The sequence below is a fragment of the Palaemon carinicauda genome, chromosome 19, assembly GCF_036898095.1.
Source record: "Palaemon carinicauda isolate YSFRI2023 chromosome 19, ASM3689809v2, whole genome shotgun sequence".
Lineage (NCBI taxonomy): Eukaryota > Metazoa > Arthropoda > Malacostraca > Decapoda > Palaemonidae > Palaemon > Palaemon carinicauda.
Genome location: NC_090743.1, coordinates 9287993 through 9303090, shown reverse-complemented (window position 1 = coordinate 9303090; position 15098 = coordinate 9287993). Strand labels below are relative to the sequence as shown.

At 42.8% G+C, this 15098-nt stretch overlaps 1 protein-coding gene across 5 annotated transcripts in view; it reads right to left on the bottom strand.

Moving 5' to 3' along the window:
* The window catches only part of LOC137658434 (phospholipid phosphatase 5), a 276559-nt gene that overhangs the window by 39063 nt on the left and 222398 nt on the right, over nucleotides 1-15098 (bottom strand). For all 5 annotated transcript variants that reach the window (XM_068393143.1, XM_068393141.1, XM_068393142.1 and 2 more), the window contains one exon: nucleotides 6015-6120. In XM_068393143.1, coding sequence (XP_068249244.1) covers nucleotides 6015-6018 — 4 coding nt within the window. In that variant the 5' untranslated portion in view covers nucleotides 6019-6120. The remainder of the gene's footprint in view (nucleotides 1-6014; nucleotides 6121-15098) is intronic.

Here is a 15098-nt window from a genome sequence, read left to right as displayed (position 1 = left end):
GGTGGAGCTCTCACAGGTGGAGTGTGGGAGCAGGCAGCCGCAGTATCTGCTGAGCGCACAACCGTGGCAGGTTGTAGGTTAACTGGTGCAGTGTCAACCTTCTCAGCACGATACTCCTGCATAAAGGAAGCAAGCTGAGACTGCATAGTCTGCAGCATGGACCACTTAGGATCTACCGTGGTTGGTGCGGCAACAGACGGAGTAGTTGCCTGCTGCGGAACCACTCTACCTCTCTTGGGAGGTGTGCAGTCTTCGGAAGACTGCGGCGAGTCCGAACTGACCCAGTGGCTACACCTGGGCCGTTGGACTCGCTCGGAAGGGACCTTACGCTTGAGAGGTCGTGAGACCTTGGTCCAACGTTTCTTCCTCGAAACTTCTTCCACAGACGAGGAATGATAGGGCTCATTCGTCTGTTTGTGGATGGGACGATCTCTGACAGATATGTCCGCAACCACTGAGGGTACATCCGTACGCTGATCAAGGCCTGCCGAACCCTTTGGTCCTTCGACATTGCTTCTCCCCTGGGCTTGGGAGCTTGCAAGAGGTCCCGGACTGGGAGGACGACTGGCACGAACAGATGTACCCTCATGCGCAACACTGACACTGACACTTTTCACTTCACTTGCACTCACTACACTTCCCACTGCACTTTGCGCTTTCAACTCTTTGACATCTGCCAAAAGTTGATTCCGGTCATTAGCTAATGACTCCTCTCTGTCACCAAGAGCCTGAATGGCACGCATCATGTCCGCCATGGAGGGTTGAGCACTAGTAGCAGGGTCGGGAGTCACCACTACAGGGGAAGGAATAGGTTGAGGGGCATGGGGAGAGGAAAAATCAAAAGAGCGAGAAGAACTCCTCCTGATCCTATCCTTCTCTAGCCTATGTGCATTCTTTAGGAATTCGTTAAAATCGAATTCCGAAAGCCCAGCGCATTCCTCACATCGATCTTCCAATTGACAGGATTTACCCGTACAATTGGAACAAACGGTGTGAGGATCTATGGAGGCTTTCGGAAGACGCCTAGAACAAGCCCTAACGCTACACTGCCTGTACTTAGGGACTTGAGAATGGTCAGACATCTTGAATTGTAGAAATAGTCAAGGGGGAATTCCAAAATCTAGCAAAGTTCATTAACAATTAATCCAAATCTAATCAAAAAGCTTGATAAGCTAATGATAAAGGTTCCTGAATAGCGAAGGCTAAAATCTAGAGCGAATACATCACCAAAATCGTGAAAAACAACTCCAGAAACAACAGCGTATCCAAGTAGGTCTTGCCGGTGGCACGACAGAGGAAAAATTGAGTTCTTGTTGACAAGAAGTACCTGAGTACCTACTCGACAGATGGCGCTGTTGTGTACACCCCCACCTGTATAGCGATCGCTGGCGTATCCCGACCTTAGAATTTTCTGTCGGGCAACAGAGTTGACAGCTACATGATCATCGGGTAAGATTAATATTGAAAATTTGTAATTAAGATTAAAATAGATAGTATCCATAGGTATCTATACTCCTTTTATTTCAATGATTATGAATAAAACAAAATAATAATTTAGTTCGGGATAGTTATACCTGAGATATTGAGAAGAGTAACCTAAGAAGGTGATATTAGCAAGTGTATGCTTCTTCAGCTTAGTGCTTTGAAGATGAAGATCCTTATTTTAACTTTATTACAATACATCACTGCTCCCATCCATTGCTATTGTTTAATGTAAATTCCTGTCCAGCATCTCACTGGAGTCACTAGGACGTATTCATAATTGAGCCTAAGAGTGAGATGGCTTTAGTACTGTAATGACAAAACTAAAGTAGACATACAAATTCCTTAGTCACATGTGGAGTTTTATAGGTCTCTCAACAGATAATATAGCTTTTATCCTAGTGAAGGTTTGTGAACTGCATCACCAAAAATATTGTCAGGGAGTTGTGCCCCACCTGATTAATTCTTTGTTGCATGTTGTAGGGAGACATTCCTGGAACAGCTGTTTAGTTCCCACTCATTCAATCAAAAAAATGTTATTTTTATTACTAAAATAAATATTTGAATATACTTACCCGATGATCATGTAGCTGTCAACTCTGTTGCCCGACAGAAATCTACGGTCGGGATACGCCAGCGATCGCTATACAGGTGGGGGTGTACACAACAGCGCCATCTGTGGTCAGGTACTCCAGTACTTCTTGTCAACAAGACCTCAATTTTCTCCTCGGTCCACTGGTTCTCTATGGGGAGGAAGGGCGGGTCATTTAAATCATGATCATCGGGTAAGTATATTCAAAAATTTATTTTAGTAATAAAAATAACATTTTTCAATATTAATCTTACCCGATGATCATGTAGCTGATTCACACCCAGGGTGGTGGGTGGAGACCAGTATACATGTTAACAAAGAAGCTAAGTATCCCGTATTTCATTTTTATTAGTTATTCAAAATAACAATAAAAAATAAATAAGTACCTGGTAAGGAAGTCGACTTGAACCATTACTCTGCCTTTAATAAGTACGTCTTCCTTACTGAGCGTAGCGGTCCTCTTAGGATGCTGAACGACTCTTAGGTGGCTGAAGTATAAAGGGCTGCAACCCATACTAAAGGACCTCATCACAACCTCTAACCTCGGCGCTTCTCAAGAAAGAATTGACCACCCGCCAAATCAACAAGGATGCGGAAGGCTTCTTAGCCGACCGTACAACCCATAAAAAGTATTCAAGAGAAAGGTTAAAAAGGTTATGGAATTATGGGAATGTAGTGGGTGAGCCCTCACCTACTACTGCACTCGCTGCTACGAATGGTCCCAGGGTGTAGCAGTTCTCGTAAAGAGACTGGACATCTTTGAGATAGAATGATGCGAACACTGACTTGCTTCTCCAATAGGTTGCATCCATAACACTCTGCAGAGAACGGTTCTGTTTGAAGGCCACTGAAGTAGCCACAGCTCTCACTTCATGTGTCCTTACCTTCAGCAAAGCAAGGTCTTCTTCCTTCAGATGAGAATGTGTTTCCCTAATCAGAAGCCTGATGTAGTAAGAAACTGAGTTCTTAGACATTGGAAGAGAAGGCTTCTTGATAGCACACCATAAGGCTTCTGATTGTCCTCGTAAAGGTTTTGACCTTTTTAGATAGTACCTAAGAGCTCTAACTGGGCAAAGTACTCTCTCCAGTTCGTTCCCCACCAAGTTGGACAGGCTTGGGATCTCGAACGACTTAGGCCAAGGACGTGAAGGAAGCTCGTTTTTAGCAAAAAACCGAGCTGCAAGGAACATGTAGCCGTTTCAGATGTGAAAACTATGTTCCTGCTGAAGGCGTGGATCTCACTTACTCTTTTAGCTGTTGCCAAGCACACGAGGAAAAGAGTTTTTAATGTGAGGTCCTTAAAAGAGGCTGATTGGAGAGGTTCAAATCTTGATGACATAAGGAACCTTAGGACCACGTCTAGATTCCAGCCTGGAGTGGACAACCGACGTTCCTTTGAGGTCTCAAAAGACCTAAGGAGGTCCTGTAGATCTTTGTTGGTGGAAAGATCCAAGCCTCTGTGGCGGAAAACCGCTGCCAACATACTTCTGTAACCCTTGATCGTAGGAGCTGAAAGGGATCTTACGTTCCTTAGATGTAACAGGAAGTCAGCAATCTGGGTTACAGTGGTACTGGTTGAGGAAACTGCATTGGCCTTGCACCAGCTTCGGAAGACTTCCCATTTAGACTGATAGACTCTGAGAGTGGATGTCCTCCTTGCTCTGGCAATCGCTCTGGCTGCCTCCTTCGAAAAGCCTCTAGCTCTTGAGAGTCTTTCGATAGTCTGAAGGCAGTCAGACGAAGAGCGTGGAGGTTTGGGTGTACCTTCTTACGTGAGGTTGACGTAGAAGGTCCACTCTTAGAGGAAGAATCCTGGGAATGTCGACCAGCCATTGCAGTACCTCTGTGAACCATTCTCTCGCGGGCCAGAGGGGAGCAACCAACGTCAGCCGTGTCCCTTTGTGAGAGGCGAACTTCTGAAGTACCCTGTTGACAATCTTGAACGGCGGGAATGCATACAGGTCGAGATGGGACCAATCCAGCAGAAAAGCATCCACGTGAACTGCTGCTGGGTCTGGAATCGGAGAACAATACAACGGGAGCCTCTAGGTCATCGAGGTAGCGAACAGATCTATGGTTGGCTGACCCCACAGGGCCCAAAGTCTGCTGCAAACATTCTTGTGAAGGGTCCACTCTGTGGGGATGACCTGACCCTTCCGGCTGAGGCGATCTGCCATGACATTCATATTGCCCTGAATGAACCTCGTTCCCAGCGTGAGCTTTCGATCTTTTGACCAGATGAGGAGGTCCCTTGCGATCTAGAACAACTTCCTCGAATGAGTCCCTCCCTGCTTGGAGATGTAAGCCAAGGCTGTGGTGTTGTCGGAGTCCACCTCCACCACCTTGTTTAGCTGGAGGGACTTGATGTTTATCAAGGCCAGATGAACCGCCAACAACTCCTTGCAATTGATGTGAAGTGTCCTTTGCTCCTGATTCCATGTTCCCGAGCATTCCTGTCCGTCCAATGTCGCACCCCAGCCCGTGTCTGATGCGTCCGAGAAGAGACGGCGGTCGGGGTTCTGAACAGCCAAAGGTAGACCTTCCTTGAGAAGAAAGCTGTTCTTCCACCACGTTAGAGTAGACCTCATCTCTTCGGAAACAGGAACTGAGACCGTCTCTAGCGTCATGTCCTTTATCCAGTGAGCAGCTAGATGATACTGAAGGGGGCGGAGGTGGAGTCTCCCTAACTCGATGAACAGGGCCAGCGATGAAAGTGTCCCTGTTAGACTCATCCACTGCCTGACTGAGCATCGATTCCTTCTCAGCATGCTCTGGATGCATTCTAGGGCTTGGTTGATCCTTGGGGCCGACGGAAAAGCCCGAAAAAACTCGACTCTGAATCTCCATACCCAGGTAGACAAAGGTCTGGGATGGGACGAGCTGGGACTTCTCTAAATTGACCAGGAGGCCCAGTTCCTTGGTCAGATCCATAGTCCATCTGAGATTCTCCAGACAGCGACGACTTGTGGGAGCTCTTAAAAGCCAGTCGTCTGATGGAGCCGGACACAAGATCATGGTACTGCTGCACAGTCTGTGAACTGTCAACCATGGGGAAGCGAGGAAGTACAGCGACAACCCGAAACTGTCTAGACTGTCTGGGTAGTACAGACAACTCTTTATCGGGTTGCTGAGGTTGCCGCACCGCGTCACAACAAGTCACCTCTGCTGGTTGTTGAACGTCTTCCCAGTGACACAACAATAACTCCAGAATCAACAGCGTATCCAAGTAGGTCTTGCCGGTGGCACGACAGAGGAAAAATTGAGGTCTTGTTGACAAGAAGTACTGGAGTACCTGACCACAGATGGCGCTGTTGTGTACACCCCCACCTGTATAGCGATCGCTGGCGTATCCCGACCGTAGATTTCTGTCGGGCAACAGAGTTGACAGCTACATGATCATCGGGTAAGATTAATATTGAAAATTGTTTATCCACAAGGACGAAGGTTTGTATATGTACCGGAAATTTTTTTAAGCCAAATTATAAGATACAAAATTACCATCTCAAATTATTAAAACCTTCCATCAATCTTCCCTTTTAGGGAAAAGCTAAGATATTTATGATGCTATATGCTATTATAATTTGTAACTCAATAATACAAACAAAGGAAATGTGATGAAAGTTGTATATTCCCCAAAGTTTCTCTTCTGGAAGATATGCCACTAACTTTCCACTGTCTGAATTAACTGTTAACCTGAGGAAAACTAAACTTTTCCTTTTTACAGTACAGATATGTCATTTACTAAAAAAAAATAGAATGGAACTTCAATGAGCTATTGCACAAAATCCTAAATTCTTTTATACACAATTTAAATAAATGCTGTTTTAACTCCTTTCCTTGGAGTTTTCTGACCATTTTCAGGTCTGAATCTCAGTTATCTCCAGAATATGCTACGCAATTAGTAAAAGAAAAAAAAAAAACACAGCAGTAAAAAACTTACCCATAGAACACTTGTAGGAACATAAGACGGTGTTCGGGGATTTTTATAAAGCCACAATTCGTCAAAGTGTATCTTTCGAACAAATGGTGAAGTTTGCTCTAATTCTCTGTAAAGAAAAAATTACTTTGTATCACCAATTGGTTTCAATTATATTACAGTATATACTAATTTCAAACTACAGCCATTTCTATTACCAGTTGTTACTTTGAAATACCCTACTGCAATACATACATACATATACCAAGGTACTTCCCCCAATTTCGGGGGGGTAGCCGACATCAAACAAATTCATCATATAAAGTGCAAATTAAATTATTCAAATTTTTTATATATATATATATATATATATATATAAATATATATTTATATATATATATAAATATATATTTATATATACTGTATATAATATATATATATATATATATATATATATATATATATATATATATATATATATATATATATATATATATATATATATATATATATATATAATATATATATATATATATATAATATAATAACAAATTGCATTACAGTTACATTTCTTCAGGATTATCATAAGCAAGATTTTATCATATTCCACATACAGTAACCAGTTATTGATAAAAATGAGTACTCTAAAGTAGCTGGGAACCGAGATTGCCAAATTGAGACAAACCTATTTCCTCACCTGCAAGCTCAGTCAATTTTCACTCACGCAGCAAAAAATTACTACTTTGGAAAACTGGATGGGTCACAGCCTGAAAACTTCCTTGTAAATAATACCATTCCGTGAAGTATAAACTGCATTTGATTTTTTAGGCATGTAAAGTACTGTAACAAATTGCTCTACAATACAGTATGACATATTTGGAAGTAATATGTTATTTTCATTAGTAAAATAAATTTTTGAATATACTTACCCGGTGATCATATAGCTGTCAGCTCTGCTGCCCGACAGAAAAACCTAAGGACAAAATACGCCAGCGATCGCTATACAGGTGGGGGTGTACATCAACTGCGCCATCTGTCGAGCAGGTACTCAAGTACTCCATGTCAACACAGAACCAATTTTCTCCTCGGCCCACTGGGTCTCTATTGGGGAGGAAGGGAGGGTCCTTTAATATATGATCACCGGGTAAGTATATTCAAAAATTTATTTTACTAATGAAAATAACATTTTTCAATATCAAACTTAGCCGGTGATCATATAGCTGATTCACACCCAGGGGGGTGGGTAGAGACCAGCATTACATGTTGACATTATTATGAGCTAAGTATTTTGTATTTCATTTTAGCAGTTATTCAAAATAACAAACATAAAATAAATAAGTACCTGGTAAGGAAGTCGACTTGAACAATTACTCTGCCTTTTTAACCCTGGATAGGTACGATGGGTCGTTTGCGACCCCGAGCGTCAAAAAAAAACAGGTTTTTCTCACGTGACTCACCCCCGTGACTGAATTTGTGGGTGATCGACCTGCAGGAGGTGTCTCCCCTACACGCTCTAGTAGTGTCCAGATGTGCATTGCTGTAGCTGTACTCCTTCCCCGATTTCTGAGACGCGTCGGGGTCGTTCGCGACCGAGTTTACCCTTCTAAGGTAGTTTGCATAATTATCAAAGTTATTACGTATTATGAAATTGTCGTAGAATGGTGCAACTTGTATAGGTTATCAGTTGTGGAAAGTCTTGGTGGATTGTTTGGCTACCATGTGCATGATTTTTTTTTTAGTTAAAATGTCGTTCATCACCACGAGGACCATTTTACCGCGAGTGCCCCTTTTTCCTTTTTTTTCATTTTTTTGCCAAGTCATTTTTCCGTAAGATATTGCCAAATAGGGTCGTAAAACTTTTGCTTGTTTAGTGTTGGAAAGTGTGTCTAGATGATCTGGCTACCCATGCATGACTTTGTTTTTGTCAGATACGACGTAGTTATTGGTATATTGGGTATTTAACTGCGGTTACCAATTTCTGTTTTTTTTCAATATTTGTAAAAATTACTACGTAGTAAGGAATTGCCGTATATTATTCATTTTTTTTTCATGTTTATGTGTTAGAAAGTGTGCCTTGATGGTTGGGCTAACACGTGCATGTCTTTTTTTTTATCTGAGATGCCGTATATTAGAATGTCGGGCATTTTACCGCGAGTGTCCCTTTTTCATTTTTTTTCATTTTTGTGCCAAGTCATTTTTCCTTAAGATATTGCGAAATAGTGTCGTAAAACATTTGCTTTTTTAGTGTTGGAAAGTGTGTCTAGATGATCTGGCTACCCATGCGTGATTTTGTTTTTGTCAGATACGACGTAGTTATTGGTATATTGGGTATTTAACTGCGGTTGCCAATTTCTGTTTTTTTTTCAATATTTGTAAAAATTTACTACGTAGTAAGGAATTGCCGTATATTATTGATTTTTTTTCATGTTTATGTATTAGAAAGTGTGCCTTGATGGTTGGGCTAACACGTGCATGTCTTTTTTTTTATCTGAGATGCCGTATATTAGAATGTTGGGCATTTTTCCGCGAGTGCCCCTTTTTATTTGTTTTGCATTTTTTTGCTTAGTCATGTTACCGTAAGGAATTGGCAAGTAGTGTCGCAAAACTTATATTTTTATAGTGTTGGAAAGTGTTTCTAGATGATCTGGCTACCCATGCCTATTTTTTTTTAGCCAGATATGGCGTATATATAAGTATGTGTTCGATTTTCCTGTGATTGCCATTTTTTCGTTTTTTCCCATTTCTTTCAAAATTACTACGTACTAAGGAACTATCACAGAGTAATATTTCATTTATATGTTTATTTGTCGGAAAATGTGCCTTGATGGTTTGCCTAGCACGTGGCTGAAATTTTTTTTTTCTGAAATGCCGTATATTAGAATGGCCATTTTTCCACGAGTGCCCCTTTTTATTTGTTTTGCATTTTTTTGCTTAGTCATGTTACCGTAAGGAATTGGCAAGTAGTGTCGCAAAACTTATAATTTTATAGTGTTGGAAAGTGTTTCTAGATGATCTGGCTACCCATGCCTATCTTCTTTTTTTAGCCAGATATGGCGTATATATAGGTATGTGTTCGATTTTCCTGTGATTGCCATTTTTTCGTTTTTTCCCATTTCTTTCAAAATTACTACGTACTAAGGAACTATCACAGAGTAATTATTCATTTAGATGTTTATTTGTCGGAAAATGTGCCTTGATGGTTTGCCTAGCACGTGGCTGAATTTTTTTTTTCTGAAATGCCGTATATTAGAATGTTAGCCATTTTTCCGCGAGTGCCCCTTTTTATTTGTTTTGCATTTTTTTGCTTAGTCATGTTACCGTAAGGAATTGGCAAGTAGTGTCGCAAAACTTATATTTTTATAGTGTTGGAAAGTGTTTCTAGATGATCTGGCTACCCATGCCTATCTTTTTTTTAGCCAGATATGGCGTATATATAGGTATGTGTTCGATTTTCCGGTGATTGCCATTTTTTCGTTTTTTCCCAATTCTTTCAAAATTACTACGTACTAAGGAACTATCACAGAGTAATGATTCCTCTAGATGTTTATTTGTCGGAAAATTTTGTTTACTTTTTTTTTGATTGAATATCATCAATTTTTTTTAGCTAAAATATTATATTGTTTTACATTTTTTTTTTTCGATTTTATTTCCCTTCAAAAAAATTTTTTTGGGTCAGAATTTTAATTTTATAGTCGTAAAATAATCGTCAATTATCCAGCAACCCACCATACAATTTTTATGCATATCCAATAATAATTAGATTAGTAAATTACACCTTGAAATTGACATACCCTTCCTACATTTCAAGTGGCAGATTAGGGAGTCTGAGTCAGTGTGGTTGGCGGCCATTTTGTGGACATATCCGAAGCGTAAGCTGCCCTATCTATATATATTCTTGTTCCCTATAGAATTTGTGATATTTTGGTATATTTTTACCTGCATAAATATCATATTATATATTAAATATATGTATTTTTTTACGAAATTTCTAAGTACTCAAAAAATTACCTTTAGATATGGCCCCTGATATAAATGTAATTTACAAAATAATGAAGATTTTTTTACATATTTCTATTTTAGGATAATATATGTTTATTCCCTAAAAAAATTAGCCACTTCCTATTTCATTTGGGTACCCAAAAAAATTCATGAAATCTGGACAAATTTTTTTGGCCAAAAAAAGTTACCCTTTTTTTCTCATTTCAGATCTTCACCTCCATGGGTCTGACTTCATCCAAAATACATCAAGATGTGTCCTAAACATTCAAGAATCAATTCCTAAAAGGAATTGTGTATATATGTATAAACTTTTTTTTTATGAATTTTTATGTCAGGTCTTTTTTTTTTCTACTTAATTTTTTAAAATATTTATAATAAATAGTTTTTCTGCAGATGAGTAGTATTTATCTTTACAGTTGTTTTAAGCATTCATTGAAGTTTTTTTTGGCAAAAGAAAAAAGGAGGTTACTGCAAAAACTGATTTTTCAAGAATTTTTTTGGGCGTCGGGGTCGTTCGCGTCCGAGTATACCCTTAAAGGGGTGTCCGAGGAGCGTACCTATCCAGGGTTAAGTACGTCTTCCTTACTGAGCCTCGCGATCCTCATAGGATGCTGAGCGACTCCTAGGAGCTGAAGTATGAAGGGTTGCAACCCATACTAAAGGACCTCATCAAAACCTCTAATCTAGGCGCTTCTCAAGAAATGACTTTGACCACCCGCCAAATCAAGTAGGATGCGAAAGGCTTCTTAGCCTTCCGGACAACCCAAAAACAATAATAAAACATTTCAAGAGAAAGATTAAAAAAGGTTATGGAATTAGGGAATTGTAGTGGTTGAGCCCTCACCCACTACTGCACTCGTTGCTACGAATGGTCCCAGAGTGTAGCAGTTCTCGTAAAGAGACTGGACATTCTTAAGATAAAAAGACGCGAACACTGATTTGCTTTTCCAATAGGTTGCGTCGAATATACTTTGCAGAGATCTAATTTGATTAAAGGCCACGGAAGTTGCGACAGCTCTAACTTCGTGTGTCCTTACCTTCAGCAAAGCTTGGTCTTCCTCATTCAGATGGGAATGAGCTTCTCGTATTAACAGTCTGATAAAATAGGATAAAGCATTCTTTGACATAGGCAAAGATGGATTCTTAACTGAACACCATAAAGCTTCAGACGGGCCTCGTAAAGGTTTTTAAATAGAACTTAAGAGCTCTTACAGGACATAAGACTCTTTCTAGTTCATTTCCAACCATACTATAAGTTTGGAATATCGAACGATATTGGTCAAGGCCGAGAAGGCAGCTCGTGTATGGCTAGAAAACCAAGTTGTAGAACATGTAGCCGTTTCGGATGAGAATCCGATGTTCTTGCTGAAAGTATGAATCTCACTGACTCTTTTAGCTGTGGCTAAGCATATCAGGAAAAGAGTCTTAAAGGTGAGATCTTTCAGGGAGGCTGATTGTAGCGGTTCGAACCTGTCTGACATAAGGAATCTTAGTACCACGTCTAAATTCCAACCAGGTGTAACCAAACGACGCTCCTTCGTGGTCTCAAAAGACTTAAGGAGGTCCTGTAGATCTTTATTGTTGGAAAGATCTAAGCCTCTGTGACGGAAGACTGATGCCAACATGCTTCTGTAACCCTTGATAGTGGGAGCTGAAAGAGATCGTTCTTTCCTCAGATATAAGAGAAAGTCAGCTATTTGAGTTACAGAGGTACTGGTCGAGGATACGGATACTGACTTGCACCAGTTTCGGAAGATTTCCCACTTCGATTGGTAGACTCTAAGGGTGGATGTTCTCCTTGCTCTAGCAATCGCTCTGGTTGCCTCCTTCGAAAAGCCTCTAGCTCTCGAGAGTCTTTCGATAGTCTGAAGGCAGTCAGACGAAGAGCGTGGAGGCCTTGGTGTACCTTCTTTACGCGTGGCTGACGTAGAAGGTCCACCCTTAGGGGAAGTGTTCTGGGAACGTCTACTAGCCATCGAAGTACCTCGGTGAGCCATTCTCTCGCGGGCCAGAGGGAAGCAACTAGCGTCAACCTTGTCCCTTCGTGAGAGGCGAACTTCTGCAGTACCTTGTTGACAATCTTGAACGGAGGGAATGCATATAGATCTAGATGTGAACAATCTAGTAGAAAGGCATCTATATGAACTGCTGCTGGGTCCGGGATTGGTGAGCAAAATATTAGGAGCCTCTTGGTCATCGAGGTTGCGAAGAGATCTATGGTTGGCTGGCCCCAGGTGGCCCAAAGTCTCTTGCATACATCCTTGTGGAGGGTCCATTCTGTTGGAATTATTTGTCCCTTCCGACTGAGACAATCTGCCATGACATTCAAGTTGCCTTGGATGAACCTCGTTACTAGTGAAATGTCTAGACCTTTTGACCAGGTGAGGAGGTCCCTTGCGATCTCGTACCATGTCAGAGAGTAGGTCCCTCCTTGCTTGGAGATGTACGCCAAAGCCGTGGTGTTGTCCGAGTTCACCTCCACCACTTTGCCTTGAAGGAGAGACCTGAAGCTTTTCCAGGTCAGACGTACTGCCAGTAGCTTCTTGCAGTTGAAATGCATTGTCCTTTGACTCGAGTTCCATAATCCCGAGCATTCCCTACCGTCTAATGTCGCACCCCAGCCTACGTCCGATGCGTCCGAGAAGAGAACGTGGTTGGGAGTCTGAACAGTCAGGGGAAGACCCTCTCTAAGGTTGATATAGTCCTTTCACCAAGTCAGACCAGACTTTATCTTTCCGGAAACCGGGATCGAGACCGCTTCTACCGTCTTGTCCTTTTTCCAGTGAAAAGCTAGATGGTATAGAAGAGGACGGAGGTGTAGTCTTCCTAGTGACACAAATTGATCCACGGATGACAGTGTCCCTACCAGACTCATCCACAGCCTGACTGGGCAGCGTTCCTTCTTCAGCATCTTCTGGATGGATAGCAGGGCTGGGGGTTGATCGTCTTGTTCAGCAACGTCCTCATCAGAGGGTTCCTCATCCGAAACTGATGAGGAAACGGCAACGGAGTGGGCAACGTCTGACTCGCTGAATCCGGTCGCACTGGTGGATGCGTGACGGAGCCGGACGCAATATCATGGCACTGCTGCACAGTCTGTGAACTGTCAACAACCATGGGTGCGCGAGGAAGTACAGCGTCAACCCGAAACTGTCTAGACTGTCTGGGTTGTGCAGTCAACACCCTACCGGGTTGCTGAGGTTGACGCACTGCGTCACAACAAGTCACCTCTGCTGGTTGTTGAACGTCTTCCTAGTGACACACTGAACGTCAACAACCACCTCCGAGCGTCGCTTAACGTCAACGTGCGACTGGCAACCCACACTGGGTCGCATCGGTGGAGGAACCACCTCAACTGGCAGACGCGAGTAGGATACCTCAGCGTCAACAGGGCGCACAACCAACCGGTTGGAAGGTTGTTGGCCAGAAGGTTCTTCTCCGTATTTAAGTCCTCTATCAAGGACACAAGCTTGGACTGCATGTCTTGCAGCAAAGCCCATTTAGGGTCTACGGGAGCAGGTGTGGCAACAGACGGGGTTAGCGACTGAGGCGGAACCATTTACCATCCCTGGAAGCCTTGTTATGTGTGACATAATAGTACAGCAAAACTTCAAAGGCTCGACAAAAGTTGAGAAGTTGACCTGTAAACAACTTGGAGCGTCTCCTGGCTAGGCGCCAGGGCGAGTCTACCAGAATTGAGAAGTCTATCTGGGCAGAGGCATGAAATCCCAAGCCGAGAACTTCTCTCGTGTCCTATCAGACTCTCGCTCTATAAGCCAGTTTAAAAGAAGGGAAATCAAAGGCTGTATCCCTAAAACTCCTCCTGGTGCAAAAATCAGTCGCCTAGCCAACGTAACGCTCTCTAGGAGAGCGAGAGAGCACTAGCTTAACAACAACGGCTTCGAAGTAGCTAGGCCTAGTGTAAGTTCTGACGTTAGGCGAACGAGGAGCAGCAGTTACAAGATCCGGACGAAGATCCTTAAAAAATCATCATGATTTAATTAAAGTCCATAGGAGGCTAAGCAGCTTAAGGCTCCTCTCCAAATGACAGAGTCCTCAAAGGAATATCAGTAGGAGGGAGAACAGCACTTTCTCATCTACAGGAACCTTGTCCGAGAAAAGCTAGGTTATCTCAGTGAGGGTCTCACTGGTGCATTAGCAGCAGACCAGAAGGCAACGTTATGTAACTGCTTGACAGTCTGAGAACTGTCAAAAACTGAACTGTCAACCACAACAGGTGCGTGAGGACATACAGCACTGGTGCATTAGTAGCAGACCAGAAGGCAACGTTATGTAACTGCTTGACAGTCTGAGAACTGTCAACAACTGAACTGTCAACCACAACAGGTGCGTGAGGACATACAGTGTTCACTCGAGACTGTTTTGACTGTCTATACTGAGCAGTCAAAACAACTCTAGAATGCGGAGGTTGACGCACCGCGTCAAAACAAAACAACTTAGGTTGTTGTTGTAACTCGCGAACGTCAACGGAGGGTTCCGTGCGTCTGTGAACGTCAACGTGCGGCTGGCAGGGTACACTGCGCATGGGTGGTGGAACTCTCACAGCCGGAGTGCGGGAGCAGGTAGCGTCAGCGTCTACTGTACGCACAACCGTGGTTGGTTGTAGGCTAACGGGTGCAGCGTCAACCTTCTCCGCACGATACTCCTGCATAAAATATGCTAACTGTGTCTGCATAGACTGTAGCAAAGACCACTTAGGGTCTACAGCAGCAGGTGCGGCAACAGACGGTGTTACTGCCTGTTGCGGTACCGCTTTGCCTCTCTTAGGAGGTGAGCAGTCGTCGGAAGACTGCAGCGAATCCGAACTGACCCAGTGGCTACAACTGGGCCGTTGGACTTGCGCGGAAGGGACCGACTTGCGCTTAATAAGCTGCGAGACCTTGGTCCATGGTTTCTTACGAGAAACCTTTTCCGCAGACGAGAAGTAAATGGGCTCTCTCGTCTTTGTGTGGGTGGGGCAATCTTGGGTAGATACGCCCGAAACCACGGAGGGAAACGTCTGTTCGTTGATCAAGGCCTGACGAACCCATAAGTCGTTCGACATTACTTCTCCCCTGGGCTTGGGAGCTTGCAAGAGGTCCCGGACTA